This window comes from Mercenaria mercenaria, chromosome 7 (genome assembly GCF_021730395.1).
Source record: "Mercenaria mercenaria strain notata chromosome 7, MADL_Memer_1, whole genome shotgun sequence".
Taxonomy (NCBI): domain Eukaryota; kingdom Metazoa; phylum Mollusca; class Bivalvia; order Venerida; family Veneridae; genus Mercenaria; species Mercenaria mercenaria.
The window spans coordinates 70657455-70674448 of record NC_069367.1 but is presented as its reverse complement, the minus strand read 5'-3'; the positions used below and the strand labels follow the sequence as shown (position 1 = coordinate 70674448).

The window sequence follows — 16994 nt, the reverse complement described above, 5'->3', positions numbered from 1 at the left end:
TTACTTGAAATCTAACATTATCTGTATTGATCCTGACATCAAAACGTTACAATTACTACCTTGAATATTTCTGTTGAAGTTAAATTCCAAAGTAAGCAAAGGGTGATCAGGAATTCCCACTAATTCTTGCACACCGGCTTTTTTACTAGCTCTCTATACCGTGTTACTGTGGAATTACTGTAGAAGTACAAAGATTCATGGCTCACCAGACAATAATCCACAACAGAACATCCCTGTGGCCATATGCAGGTTAAATCATTTTTCAAGCAATTTCTACCATTTAATATTACAACGGTTACATCAATTAAAAAGTTTAAAAGTAACTCTCCATAGTTATTGGGGATAAAGTCAATAACATCTCTTAAAGGCAAATCATCTATTCCCTCTATAAAATCTGGTAATCACCACAGCGACCATAAAAATCGCCAAAAATACGATTTCACCTTTATTTTGAAACTCATATATACTAAGTAAGTAACTTATCAAAAGTTAAGTGCCAGGTACCAAGGCTATAAACCTAAATTTATGGAAAGTGCCCGGTACCAAGATTATAAAACTGAAACTTTAGACCAGCCCAAGAAAAGAAACTTGCCATAGGTCCGTTTCAAAATTAAAAAGTAAGAATAGAATCACTAAAATATAATATAATTAATATACATATAACAACAAAACACGGACCAAATAGCACGATAACAATTTACATCGCTAAAATTAAAAAAAGTAAACATTAGACTAATTAGAGGTCTTTAAAGTATCCTAGAGATTTCATTCAAGCTCGCTGGTGTTCTTCACCATTTGGTTGCAAGTGTGTAAAATCCAACGTACCTGTCCAATTCAAATAAAAGTCAAATGTCTCGCCATACATACTAGCGAAAAATAGGATGTGTCTACTTTCCATTTTATAAACATATTTACACGTATTTTCTTGAAATAATGGAAAAATTTGTATATATTATTTAAATCTTATAAATCATACAAGCCGCCAGCACGTTTTAAAGGCTTCCTTGGTGATTATTTCCTTATGAAAGAGGACATTCGAAAGCTGAGGGTTGTTTTATTTTGTTACAACGAATTGAACCATCTGACAATCTGTGTTAATTAACAGCTTATGTAACGTTCACATTTCGAATTGAGAAATAAATTGTACATCTTTGACTGCTTCAGTTTATTACGTTTACATTCTTTGCTGATATTTGTATAGGTTACATGTTAGTATGTGTATACTTCCAATGAGGCGGCGAATACTGTTATAGGAATAAAAACTCTCACATGATTCGGCGTAGTACATTTGGGAAATATCAGAAACATGTAAAATATGGAATAGAGTACATGTAAAAACTATGATATTATCATAGAACATTGTATTAAACAAGATTTTCATAAACATAGCTGATTAAAATAGTTTAAACAAATTCGTGCTAATGTATAATACCTTCTCCACTCAAATCACAGGTCGAGTAGAACAGTGTTATCATTAAAGTTTAAGTTTAAAAGGGGCATAATTTGGTCAAAAATACAAATGAGAGTTATAGGAATTTTAACCACACATGCAGATGGTGATGATAAAGATATGCTTTAAGTTTCAAGCCATTATCTTATACTAAAGTTATATCTAGAAAGCGAAGAATGCCAAAAAACTGTAAATATGAAAGGGACATAATTCTGTCAAAAATAAAATTAGAGTTGTGGGGATTGTAACCAAACACGCAAATGATGATTATAAAGAAGTATTTTTAATTTCAAGTCATTATATTTTAAAGTACCAAACATATGTCTATAAACGAAGTTTTCGAAAAAAATTGTTTGTATGCTGGACAATGTTTATGTGAACTTTAAGTAATATATAAGCAAGAGTAACAAAGATATGACAGAAAAACAAAGGTTGCCGAAAAACTTTAACCTTAAAAAGACCTAAGTGTAACACCTTGGTGACATTGACGTTGGGTATAATGGGCCCAGCCCCTGCAAATACTTTGTATGCTGGACAATGTTTATGTGAGCTTACAGTAAGATATAAGCAATAGTAACAAAGATATGACAGAAAAACAAAGGTTGCCGAAAACCGTTAACCTTAAAAATAACCTAAGTATAACACCTTGGTAACCTTGACCTTATGTATAATGGACCCAGCCCCTGCACATACATGTACTTTGTTTGTATGCTGGACAATGTTTATGTGAAGTTACAGTAAGATATAAGCAATAGTAACAAAGATATGACAGCAAAACAAAGATTGCCGAAAAACTTTAGCCAATAAAGTGACACGCCGGCGCCGACGCCAGGGCGAGTAGAATAGCACCCCTATTCTCCGAATAGTGGAGCTAAATATAGCATAAACCCGGACCACATGGGAGACCATTTTATCCTCCAGGATACTGTGCATTCATACAGGACAAGTTTAAGCCACAAAGGGACTTTTGCTTCTCCAAAGATCAAGATTTTGGGCTAAAGTCCTTCATTTCCGGTATTTCCCTATGGAATAAATTCCCTACTGGTATACCACAGACTGAGAAATTGCCTGTTTTTAAAACATTGGAAAAGAATTATTTACTAGACTGTCTAGCATAATTACTTTAATGTGTTTTGATAACTATATCAAATGGCTTTCGTAATAGGAACTTTGTTTTAACTTAAGCTCGCATTTTACATTTTGATATAGTTATGCAATTTCCATCTAGTCAATTAATTCTTTAAACTATGTTATGCCTCTATATGTCATGCCACCAACACAAAGGACCACAATGGAAATAAGAGTTTTCTCTTTTTTGTGTAATCATTGGTAATGAAGTGCATGTATGTATTATGTTTTATTTACTATATATGTTGTTTTAAATGTCTATGTATGTGTACTCCTTACCGAAATAAATCTGCCTATCTATCTGTAAAAGGAACCTTTTGAAGCCATTCTTATTCATCAGAGGTTCGTCAAAATCTCGAGACGCCTAGGTAACTATGATAGACCTCTGGTATGCGAAAATGTTGGAAGCGAGCTTTATCGTATTTTTTCGTTTTGAATACGGTTAAAATATCTCACATGCAATGACTAATCTGGTGTGGTTGAAACATCAAAAACGTGTTTAAATATGGTATGATTACACGAAAAGTACTTCATATAAAACACTGTAAGGGATTGAAGCTGTTTCTGAAATATACTCTTTTTACGTAGGGAAGAAAGTCGATTTTCTTCGATATATGTGCACTAACACACAAAGTAGAATCTCAGTAGCTGCTGGAAAGAATCTTAAGGAATACCTGCTTTATGCACCCTTTGATGGAATAAAGTTACACGCCATTATGTAAAGTGACTGAATAGAGTAATCCGTGATTCACTAGCTTCAAAGGTGGTCAATCGCATTTAAGCAACATTTTATCACATTTTCATTTTTCTTATATTCTGACAGAGGTTTATTAAAGGAACAAAAAGACCCATTACATAGAGTAAGATCCCTACTCGAAATGTCTTTTTTATCACTTTTCGGGAAATTTTGTAATTACCTTCCTTTAATATAAAAGTTTTTAAGAAGATGACTATTTCTTTAGACTTCAATATAAGTTTTAGTTTTACATTTGCATTTGACAAATATTAGGAAATTTCAACTACCTGAAACAAAGAACAAGTTTTAAAACAGCGTGTACCTTTGGTATTCACCTATTTCGAATCTATTTTGGTTACGAAACCGAGATAGGCAAAGGGAGGTAATAATAATTTTATAAACTTGTATTTCTAATGAATTTGGGCAAAATATATACTTGTCAATGCAAATCTTTGACAATTATAATACAATAGTGCTTATATTCACTTTCTTCAACAAGCAAAATATGTTTATTAAATTTATACTTATGCTGAAATAACGCTCTTGGTTGGGCATCAACTGTTAAAAATCTAACATATATTAAGAACTCAGTGAGGTTTCGAGAGAGATTAACCTTTAGCCTGTGGATGGCAAGAGATTCTGCCTTTGCGACCCGTGCAGACCAAGACAAGCCTGCTGATCCGAGCAGGCTGATCTTGGTCTGCACGTTTCGCATTTCAGTCAGTAAATTTTCAGTGATTACCCCTTCGAATAATATAGGGTACTGCCCAAATTAAATGAAAGACCAGTCCATTTAAGAAATTTAGCAGGGTAAAGGTTAATATAAGTTGTAAAACTGGCTTCACAATCGACCTAAAATAAATTAGTATAAACTATAAGAACTCAGTGAACACATATAAGTGTAAATGTTCAGTTGTTAAAGTTTTAAACAACACCATTGTTTGACCAGAATCTGATTAATCACCTTTAAGGTCAGGCTCCACAATATTTGACTGGATTTCGTAACATGAAATAGCGTCTGTTGTCTATAAGATAGTCAACATTGTAGTATGTTGTGATACTTACCTTTGTACTGTAGTCGCTTATATCTTAGGAAGTTATAACATTATACTTTCTCCATTCAATACACAATGATTTTTGTTGCCCTATTGTTACAGTTTTTCTGTTCGGCATTTTAGATAGCATTTTAAATATTACAAAGATATTTCCCGCATATGTTATATTGTAACGAGCTTGATATTTATCGACGACTCTGGACCGACTACACAGTTCTGATCGAATTCTGGAGAATCCTGAGAATGTGAAAATTAATACAAAAACAACTATTAAATAATTCAAAACATTTACGATGCCTATATTTTAAAAAAACAAATTGCCGAACAGTATTTTGAATAATTTGTCGACGGACGAACGTACGGACGTATGGACAGGAGCAACGCTGGATATAAGTAAATAGCAAAAGCGTTGACGTTAAGGTCTAGACAGATAATTGGTAAAACTTTCTATCATATACTAAGTGATTACAATATATCTGTTTCTATCTGTGGAAAAAATTAATAGAATCACAATCATGATGAAATGATTTATAAAAGATGTTATTTCGTGAAATTCTTTTAAAAAAAGAAGGGAGAAAATGATCTCCATACATGACACACAAATATAAACATTATCAATAACTGAAAATGCGTATCGGTAAAATGCATACTAGTCCAAAGTCATCTTCAAGAGGTTTACACTTTTTTTATTTGCAGTGCCAGATGTCAATTTTTAAACAAACTTTATTTGAATTAAGGACATCTTACTCATATTGTTTCATACTGTTACTATTTGCCGAAATGCTAGTATCATCAGTTATTCGAAATAAAATGAACGTAACGGTCTATTGTTACAAAGTATATACTAGTAGTCAGGTCTAAGACCAAACAACACAAACAAACACAAGTTTATACACAAATCAAATGTTATAGTCGATCTTTAAAATATTTTATTACCTGACACCTTGGTCAAAGGTTGAAAAATCTAATAATACAATATCGCCTTTGGTCAATATTTGACTATGCTCGACTTTGTTTTAAATTTATGTTCACGGAACTAATAATTACCAGGTATGATTCATGCTGGTATTTGATATTCACATGTCAGAGGATTTCTTTCTTCTGTGGGTATTCCATGGAACGTATGATTGGGACAATAGGAACATTTTAGAATAGACTGCCCCTGAAGTGTGTGTGCACAAATCGTGAAGCTGGAGTGGAAACAGGCAGAGGTTCAAACTTGCTCGCCCACCGCGAGTTCAATCGGCCAGTTCATGTGACGTAGAGCAGATACAGTATATATAAAAGCACTGACAACGGTATATTCTCAATAAATAATGCAGTTATTTCGATAATCGAGTGCAGTTTTTATATAGGTCGTATTAAAACAAGTGATTATCAGGGCTGTCAGTCTAATTTGATAATACAAAGAATAAGTCTTGATGCTTTCGGTTCTGTTAATATCTTATTATGTCATTCGTACTGATACTGTTCTTCAACTTTTGTAAATATATGTCGCATAAACTTATCAAACTATTAATTTAATGGTTAAAACTGAATCTAAATGACTGACTGCTAAATAGCCGCAGACTATACCGGTAACAGTTTCCGTCTGATATCAGGAGGTGCATATGTATTATTTTCATTTTTGAAGGATTCACATGAGAACATTTTTTTTTAATAAATGCCAATACGTACGTTGGTATGTTTATGACATGTATACTTTTTTTTAAGATAAAATTATCTCGTGCGATGCTCAAGATAAGATGTAGTTCGTTCGACATAACATAGAAAAAAAGAGGAAACTCCACAGGTCACTCAACACAGCAAAAACGAAAATGTTGCAGGCTCGGTTTGATTGAGCCTGTTCATGGACGGTTTTAGAAATGCATGCTACCGTCTACGCCCACTAGCCCCGGGTTGAGCAGAACTTAACATTTACACATGCTACAAATACAAAAAATATTCTAAAAATACGCACCATATCCAAGGGGTGATCATACAATACCCAAAGCTATCAAAGCTGATTGAATGTACCGGGAGGTCTTTTACGGCTGCCACACGGTACAAACAACGCTGCTGTGATAATAAAATAGAAAAAAAGAGGAAACTCCACAGGTCGCTCAACACAGCAAAAACGAAAATGTTCCGGGCTCGGTTTGATTGAGTATAGATGTCATGCGCACAAGATAAGATGTCGAGCGCCAAAAATAAGATTGACTAATGCACTCATGTCTGTCGAGCGATCGAGAGAAGATGCCGTGCGCTCGAGGTATGATGTCGTATGTTCGAGATAAGATGTCATGCGCACAAAAAAATGATGTCGAGCGCTATAGATAAGATATCGAGATAAGATGTCGAGATAAGATGTCGAGCGCTCGAGATAGGATGTCGCGCGCGCGGGATAATTTTATCTTAAAAAATAAATTCATGACCTAATCATACCATAGTAAATACGACACTAATTACAAAATAACTATATACCAATATAACACTATACAGTATAGACTTAGTTAGTGCTGCATTTAATGCTGTCCTCAGTAAGATACCTCTATTTGAATGAAAAAGTACTCGTATTTAATTACACTTCAACTGTAAGAAATTAAGAAAATTTGGCAAAAATATACCCCTGAACATCTTTAAGGGAAGAGCAGTATGTCTTAGGAATGTAATTTTGATTTTTTTAATATTTTCATTACGACAGACATTTTTAGTTTAGCGGTTTCATACACTGACTCATTCTTGTGTGTTCACAGCTTGGTCTGTTTCTAAATATGCAAACAACAACAGCAAAAAACAACGATGTTACTGTAATAAATAATAATCTAATTCAAGTCTGCATTTTTTGAAGACATTACTAACAAGTTTAAATTGGTCCCGATTTCATTTGAATTATTCGCATCAGATCCAATAAACACTGATGGAATCTGTGTGGGTTTTGAACTTATTTTTCTAAGGCTGAACAACACCAACATATAAAATTCTGGATTTTCTCACAACATAATTTAGCAACCGGTGGTGTTTTTGCTAATATTTTATGGAAGTGATGCTGTTGAAATGCTTAAATATTGGTTAAAATACTAAAGGTAGAGAATATCTGTCTACTAAAACAAATGTATCATTTACCAAAAATGCAGATAATAATATTACATACAATGGAAATAATTAAGCTTTTAAAGTAGCAACCATATTAAATGATATGTCCAATTTGTGCTTAAACCAATATACTTCTGGTTAATTAAAACAAGAAAATTAGCATTTACAAACATGGTATTAAAATATCAACAATTCAAACATGTTATCTTTCTATAGTATATATAAATAAAGTTTTGATTTAGAAGAGTATATAAAACATATAAATAGAAACAAATGAAGGATAATTCTAACAAAATTCAGACTTTCATCCACCGCAAAATCTACCAGTTGAAAAAAGGTAGATAAGACCAGAGAAGATAGGAAATGTTTACAGTGCACGACTATTCGAATTGTTGTCCCAGAAGCAGGAATATTACCCTAAATGTTAAAATATCTATAGTGTTTCAATCCAGAAACTGCATCAGCTTCGGAGCTTGCATGCATGCAAAACTTTCACCAGAAGTTTTAAGTTCAAATGGGAACATGATTTGGCCAAACTGCACGTCAGTTGTGGAACTGGATGCAATCAACTATAGTTTTATAACCCAAAAGACACATGAGAAGTTTCAATTAAATATCTGCATTTGTTTTGCAGATAGTAATTTGCACACAATACTTTAACAAGGATTTTCTTAGTCAGAAAGGGGCATAATTTGACCAAAATGCATGTCAGTTGTTGGACCTGATCCAGTGAGGTTGGTAATTGACATAGAAAAAGAAAAAAAATAAGTTTCATATCCATATGCCTTTAATAAATATCTATATGTACGACTAAACTTTAATAAGTGTTTTCTAAGTCCAAAAAGGAGGCATAACTTGGCCAAAATGCATGTCAGAGTTATGGGACTTGATGCTATCATCTAGTTTTATAACTCCAAAAACACATGTGAAGTTTCAATTCAATATCCTCGTTAGTTTTGAAGATAGAAACCCTCATGTAAAATTTTAACTAGAATTTTCTAAGTCCAAAAGGGGGCATAATTTGCCAAAAATACATGTCAGAGTTATGGGACTTGACCCAGTGAGGTTCGTAATTGACCTAGAAAAAGAAAAAAAATAAACCTCAAAGCTATAAGTCTTTAGATGAAAGCCATATGTAGTTGCATGCAAAACTTTTACCAAGGTGTGACGCCGAAGAGCCGACACCAGGGTAAGTAGAATAGCTAGACTATTCTTCGAATAGTCGAACTAATGAATTCCATTTGTTTACTTGTATGTCCAAAGTATTACATTATACGTAAACAATTCCTTAAACACTAGGTTTGTAGATGGCCAACATTAAAGAATTTTTTATTATTAATGTCTTCTAAAAACACTATAAAAATTTTGAAAAAGTAGTTTTATGTAGGAATACTGAATATTCACTGGAATTCAAACTACTTGAGTACGTAAACGATATAAAACTTTAATGTTAACTAAATATAAAGAAAAAGTGTTACAAAAATGAATAACGAAAGAAATCACTTTATATTGACCGTACATGTAAAATTGTATATCATGGTGTATTTCATAAATAGTGCGGCACAAAATAACAAAGTAATTTCTTTCTGTCTAATTTAACGTTTTATTGTTTATGTAATCAATTATGAATATATCTTGGTAAGTTGACACTACTTTCATGAGCTTTCTGTTTCTGTTTCCTCACGTACACAAATATAATGACTGCAATGACTGCAACAACAGCTGCAGCAGCAAACGAAACACCAATAGCAAGTCCTGTAAGATTCTCCTTCTTTTCTTCTTGTGTGATATCTTTATCTGTAACGTTGGTAGGAGAGTAAACCACATCACCTTCTACTTTGATTCGGTATCCATTGGCGACAAGTATAGAAACAATGTTAGAAACAGCGCCTGCATTTTCAGCCTCGTCTTTCGCCTTTACACCAAAGAATGTTGTAGACGTATATGACTCTTCTGCATCGATTTCTATTCTGATGTATTCAACTTCCCCAGCGGCTTTTGGTGTGAAGTTTGCATTTACGACATCTAGCAGTTCCGCATTAGAAAAGTTATTTATCAGGACATTTATGTCATCAGATATTCTCAGTTCATATTCCGTGGCTTAAATTAATGAAAAATCTTTGTTAACATTGGGATGTAGACATTTCATGAGAAAAAGATATACAGTTGGCTTATGTATCGTCAAAAAAGGTGCTAATTAGTGCCTTGAGTAATGCTCAGATGTACACAAATGAACTTCTCCTATCATTAAAACTCGAATGTTGGCATATTTCAAAAATTAAGTATGAATTAAGACTTTAAAACCTACAACACAAAACAATCATAGCAGTCGGGAGAACACATGTCAATAGACTCCTCGCACGTTAGTAACGTTCTTGACGGCCAGTGATCTTTAATTAAGCGTTTGCTTACTATCAAATCAATTATATATAAATTGGCTGGGAAATGCCTGCAAAATAACGAATATTACTGACTAATAAAAAACCTAGTTATATAAATAATACATTGAATGACCTTTTCCAACGTTTATATCATCCCCGGTTGCCGTCCACGTGATGGTAAAGTTTCTACTCTCGCCGTATTGTGTATTCTCCGTGAAAATGTCTATGATAGATACATCTGTTATGCGGCCAGGTGCAGTAATATCTTGGTTTGCAATTGTACTTGAATAATTCGATACTAAAATCTCACTGGACAGACTGACTCGTTGGAAGTTGTCCTGAAGAACCTCAGTGTTGTTTACATCCTCATCTACAATCATGAATCAGTTATGTTTGAAATTTACAACCTGTCCCTCACTATCGGCGTAAGTACTCATTGCAACTATTTATTCAGGGCATCAGGAACATAAACACGCTTCAATGTCATTGTTTAACTCAAATTCAGAATAACAAAATCTGGAACCAGTTTAATTATTAGAACAATTTGATTGGAAAGTTACAAAACAGAATATTAAAAGGCATAGGTATAAATCAACCTGAATCAGGACTTCCAGCTCCACTAAAGACATCCTGTACAGATGTTGTTCCATTTTCACCACGAGCGTACACCTTGGCACTAACGCGACCGTTCTGGTAGAGACAGAATCTTGGTATAACGCCGGCATAAACTCCGTCGTCTTTAGTATCATCAGGATCTGTAATGGAACAAGAGGGACATAATGGTCCTACAGACGCTCACCTGACCTTGGCCTTAGATATATACCATGACACACAATATCATTAAGTGTAACACTTTTGTTTTGTGTGAAAAGCATTCCTCCTATCATCATATGATAGACAGAACCCTGGTTAGAATGACGACGTCAAGCGAAACCATTTGCATTCTCATGAATATATTTTGATCACATATATAGAACACCATCAAGCGGCTCATGTGCTGCATCAAAATCTTTCAAACTTATTTTGTTATTTTAGAAACAATGGTCCCCAGAAGTGTTAGCCAACAAGGTTATTTGACAATTTGACCTACGTTTTATCTTAGATAACCATGTTTTCAACATGGCCTAAGATTTGACAAAGTTTCATGACGAGCATTTAGAAAGAACAGCTCACCTTGAGCATGCAGGAAAACTATTTCCTTTAAAAGTAACGTTTAAACTAAAATGAATAGATCTTCTGGTAGGAGTATTGTTCGTATAATGTGAAGACTCCTGTCATGACTTCAAAAACAATAAATGAAGAAATTAAATCAATATATAGAATACAAAATGTATGTGCTGCAAATGTCCAAATCTAAAGCTTTTACTTTATTTTATATTGTATTTTCATCAGTTGTTTAATTAAGGCAAAACTATTCCGGTCCAGTTCAGCAACGTCTTCATGACGTCAAATTTCCTTACGACATTTTTCATGATAAATGTAAAAATGTAAAAAAGTTTTTGAGAATATTATTTTTGATAGAAAAACAAGACAATTTTTTGAAGAATCAGGATATCAATTATCAGTATAATTTCATTACCTCCTCACGTGAAAATACATTTAACTGATGCATGTAAATTCACATATTGTTTACTGTATGGTCAAATAGTTCTTATTATTTGAGATATTGCCAATGTTGAAAGTGATCCGCTTATCTGAAAGCATTATTTAGAGTTATTTCACGTTTCAAACTTTTTCTTAGTTTTCATATTCATAAAAAATGTAATGCTGCCGTTTTAAAAATTACACACGGGGTAACTAAAAATATGATGATTTTCTTTTTTATTCTACATTATACGGATAAATGACTTTATGTCACAACTGCTGGTTTGTCATACGTGCAGAACTACATTAAGACGTCGGAACGTAACCTGATCCTGGCACCAATATTTTGTTGCTATGGATATATATATATATACCTCTTACTTTTTTACTATATCAAGTCATACGATTAAAAAAAGCAATTGTTAGCGAAAAACGTAACAGGTTATAGTGGTACTGTATGTAACGTGAAAAAGTTGTACAGTCAATCTACGTGATATTTATGAGCACCTTTCATATATGACGAGGTTCTCTTTACTTGATAATGACAGCTGTTGGTTTACTAAAATAATAATTATTCATTTCAGCTATATGTGTTATATTTTTGTCAAATTTAGAATCCTGTAGACAAAACTAATATCACGCAAGAAAGCAAATATATATATATATATATATATATATATATATATAAATCTAACCGGCTCCATCGTCGAGTAATGCAACTTCACAGAATTCTGATCCACCTGTCTCTACAACTGCTGTCACAATTGCATTCAAAACAGCCGCTCTTCCTTTCATAACATCTGCTTCGATCACAGGTAAATCACCAGTAAAAAAGTCTAAATTTATTGGAGTTACCCAAGAGGATATTCGCACGACTTCGGAGCCTGTAGGCAAAGACGTTACGTGATATTCAAAAGACGACGAAGTTTGTGTTGTTACTGTCGCATTATATTTCCCTGTCTGTAAAATATAAGTTATACCATTAATATAAATATCACTGAATGATAAAGATTATTAGTAAAAAGTCAAGTGAATAGACAATGTGTAAATTCTATATTCCGAAAAATCCTTGATTTCAATGTAATTAATTCTGTTTAAACCGCAATGTTAGTCCTAACTTGCATAATTGTACCTTATTTATACATTTGATGAGGAGTTCATTCATTTGAAGTAAATATCTAACGCTATAATATTTAAGTGAAATTTCACTTAAATATTATAACGTTAGATATTTACTTCAAATGAATAAACTCCTCATCAAATGTATTTAACTTTACAAAATATATAAACTGAGTTTGCATGTCTACATTCATAATTAAATGTTACGTTATGCAGTAACAGTTGATTGTACCGCCCCCTCCCCCCTTCGACCACCACCACCTCACCAGCTTTTAGTGGAAGAACACATTTAAACTGTCTTCATCAATCAGTCACCAGCACTGTTTCAGTTTTATTTGTCCTGAGATATGATGCTTTTTTGAACATTTGTTTTCAAAATTTCCACCAAAGTACTTCAACAAGGATAAATAGTTGTTCAGCAGACCGATGGTTATTTTTTCATATTTTTGTCAATCTTAAGTTGATATTTCTGCTATTCTATCGAGTTTTACATAATAAAACTAAATACTCTGCACATGTATTTGCATATATCAACGTAATCTAAAACAAAAATAAAATTTTGTAGGTCACCATATTAGATTTGGCTTAAATTAAATTACAACGAGATGGGGTGTGGCGTGCATTTATAGAACGCAGCTTGGCACGAAATACGTAATCAAATTTTATTTCAAACAATGGCATATACTGATTCAGACAAAATCTTTGACAGTATTCTGTCCACAGCTTAAGGCAAGGATAGTTAACAAGAGGATCAAATGCCCCTAAGTCGTTCACCTGAGGAACATCTGGAAGAAACTGTTGTTTTTTTCTGTATTTTTAAAGGAAGAAACAGAGAAGAACCATTCCGGCTGCTGCATTCTTAACCTTTAACCATCTCATGAATATACTACCACTTTTTTTCCTTCAGTTTGTTAACTCAGTGCCGGGTTATAGTGATGAATACGGCCAGTCTATCTACCCTTCTACCTATCGGTTTCTTTACCCGTGACCTCGCTGCAAAGCATGGTTGTAAATACATGTACACTACTGACTAGTGCACAAATTAAAACCACTAAAGCCAATGCGGCTTAATATATTATTCTTTGATTAAGTTATTAAGTATATATCTATTTTGTTAATTTTAACACAAACATTTGATAATTTGGGGGTTTTCTTTAAATTTATTAAAAACTCCCTTATATCTTTAAACGATGGTGCAGCAAATAACTTTTTATTTACACTACAGTAAGTTCTTTGATTTTTATGCCACCGAAGGTGGGCATATTAAAATCGCACTGTCCGTACCTCCGTCCGACCATAAATTTGTAAATCCTTGTCCGGGCCGTAACTCTGCCATCCATGAAAGGATTTTGAAATAACTTGGCACAATATTACCCTTAATGAGACGCGCACGACCAAGACCCCTAGCTGTAAGGTCAAGGTCACACTTAGAAGTCAAACGTTAATAGGGTCTGTTTCGTGTACGGTTCTTAACTCTGCCTTTCATCATTTTGAAATTTCTTGGCATAACTGTTTATCATAATGAGACCACGTGTCATGCGCAAGGTCAATGTCATACTTAGAAGTCAAAGGTTAATAGGATCTTTTTGTGTCCGGTATATAACTTTTACATCCATGAAGGGATTTTGAGACAACTTGGCATAAATGTTTACGGTAATGATAATGAGACAATGTGTCACGTGCAAGACCCAGTCCCCTAGCCCCAAGATCAAGGTCACAGTTAGAAGTCAAGTCAAAGGTTAATACGATCTGTTTCATGTCCGGTTCGTAACTCTGCCATTCATCAATGGATTTCGAAATTACTTGGCATAAATGTTCTCTATAACGAGAAAACGTGTCATGCACAACAACCAGACCCTAACTCTAAGGTCAAGGTCATATTTAGAGGTTAAATGTTAACATGTACTGTTTCTTGTCCGTTCCATAACTCTTCCATCGGTGAAGAGATTTTAGAATTACTTGGCATAAACGCTCCCTATATTGCGATGACGTGTCAGACGCAAGACCAAGACTCCTAGCTTCAAGGTCAAGGTCTAACTTTGAAGTCAAAGGTTAACATTGTATGTTTCTTGTCCGCTCAATAACTCTGCCATTCATCAAGGGATGTTAAAATTAACTGTCACAATTGTTCCCTATAATGAGTTGGTGTGTCGTGCTCAAGATCCAGACCCCTAACTCCAAGGTCAAGGTTACCTTTGGAGAACTTTTTATCTGGTCATAAAAAGATTCATACCTAAACTATTCTGGCATATTTTGCGCAGACAACTGTAGCATTCATGGACACACTTCGGGGGCGTTTGTCACTAATAGTGACAGCTCTTGTTTGAGGTTCAATTTTAAATACTTAGTACATTTATGAGAGTTATATATACTTGTATTGTTTCCCTATTAAATGTTAGTTGTCAGTAGTGGCTGTTTGTCAAGTTACTTTAAACACGCACCACAAAATAACTGTATTCTTTTGTATTTTAATGGTAATTATACATTTTTTGCATGGAGAAAATGAGAAATAACAAGTATCTAGTTATAAATTGACAGTGACATTTATAAGGCTAAGACAATGTGTTTAATGTCTAAATATATTTTTAAACTAATGTAATAGTTTGTACGGTACTTCATGTATTAAGGTGAGTTTAGACCACAGTTTGTTTCTACAGTGTAAGATAGTTATTATTTTATGTTTATAAAACTATACTGAGAAGAGAATGACTGAATAAGTTTGCAGATGAAGTTGTGAAAACAGGGCCTAAATTGTCCACCTGTCATCTTGTAGAATAGCTGTATTATACCAGTGTTACCAGAATTATTTGCACCAAGTTCATGTGGGAGGAAAAAGTAGGTCACTAGGTAGTGGTGGGTCTTTAACACTTCAAGTAATTTCTTGAATACCGATGGTTAAAAATGAATACTTTAGCCTATTTATTAACTGTTAATGCGAATGCGAAAATGTTACACACTGATAGCCAGACGAGAACTACATGCAGATATAGTCTGTCATAGAACGCTACGCGGAAAATATAGAGTGATATTATTGGACTGGGAATTCATTGCATGATATTGATCTTAAAAGAAATAGGGGATATCAACTCAATTTTGCCAATCACCCCACTAAGTTTGAAAGGTACAGGTTAAAGGATTTTTACGTGTTTCTGAAGTGTTTTGATGTCATAGAGGTTATAACACACTAAATAGTTGTTGTTCTTTATTATATATGAAATTGACCCATTTCCAATGACCACAGCACACATCAGGACCCATTTTAAATTTCTGTAACTTACATTTTCTTGAAGAATATTTTCAGTGCTAACTAAAAATCAAAAGAAAAGTGGGGGTCATGTTTGATGCAAGAAAAATAATTTCAGTCAAACACACAAACTGCAAAATCAGCTAAAAAATGAGACGCCAAATTATACTGGTGGTGTATGATCTAAGTTTCCATGAAAAAATTTGTCATGTTGTTATTTCATTATGAAAATGCTACCTACATGTCAAGCATAGATCTGTCATGTGATTTTAGCAAAGAAAATAAGGAAAATAGCTCTACAGAGCAGAGCAAAAAAACTGAGGACTATTTCTGTCCGCCATTATACCATTTTTTTTTCGCGCCATTTTTCTATTTAGTGTCTGTATGCCTATAAGAAAAACTTTTTTCTCTGACAGTGTGCCAGTTTCATTTGAAATGAACAAGAAACCCAAATGCATGAAGAAATACAAGGTTTTAGCTTGATATCACCAGTTTTCAAGTTTTTACGGCATTTTCAGTACCATAAGACAAAGCGTCAGATTTTGTCAAAAATAGCTGTCGCGACATAATATTGAAGTAGTTACCCTAAAATCAGCCTTGTTTTGCCCTGTTTTGACATTTTCTACTCTGATCTACATGCAAATTACACATTTAAACTGTTGTATATGTTCACTTTTACCTCTGATGGCCAGAAAATAGCAATCAGTAGCCTATAAATATGCAGTTTTTGAAAAAATACACCCAAAACAGTGAAAATGTGATATTTTTGGGTTTTATCCTCATTTTCAACAAAATTGCAATTAATTTGTCATTTTCTATCAAATTTTAATCAAACTAGCCCATTCCCACCATCATCTGGCCAGATTTCATTTTTACCAATGTAATCTTATAGGTTATAACACACTAAATAGTTGTTGTTCTTTATTTTATATGAAATTGACCCATTTCCAATGACCGCAGCACACATCAGGACCCATTTTAAATTTCTGTAACTTACATTTTCTTGAAGAATATTTTCAGTGCTAACTAAAAATCAAAAGAAAAGTGGGGGTCATGTTTGATGCAAGAAAAATAATTTCAGTCAAACACACAAACTGCAAAATCAGCTAAAAAATGAGACGCCAAATTATACTGGTGGTGTATGATCTAAGTTTCCATGAAAAAATTTGTCATGTTGTTATTTCATTATGAAAATGCTTCCTACATGTCAAGCATAGACCTG

General features: G+C 33.5%; 1 protein-coding gene across 1 annotated transcript in view; it reads right to left on the bottom strand.

Annotated features, from left to right (window-relative positions):
• Positions 1 to 5284: 5284 nt before the first annotated feature.
• The window catches only part of LOC128558649 (calcium-activated chloride channel regulator 4-like), a 50773-nt gene continuing 39063 nt past the window's right edge, over positions 5285 to 16994 (bottom strand). Inside the window, exons 10-13 of the mRNA XM_053548636.1 lie at positions 12105 to 12369; positions 10422 to 10580; positions 9959 to 10195; positions 5285 to 9544 (exon numbers count right to left, since the gene is read on the bottom strand). Of these exons, the coding sequence (XP_053404611.1) occupies positions 9063 to 9544; positions 9959 to 10195; positions 10422 to 10580; positions 12105 to 12369 (1143 nt within the window). The 3' untranslated portion in view covers positions 5285 to 9062. The remainder of the gene's footprint in view (positions 9545 to 9958; positions 10196 to 10421; positions 10581 to 12104; positions 12370 to 16994) is intronic.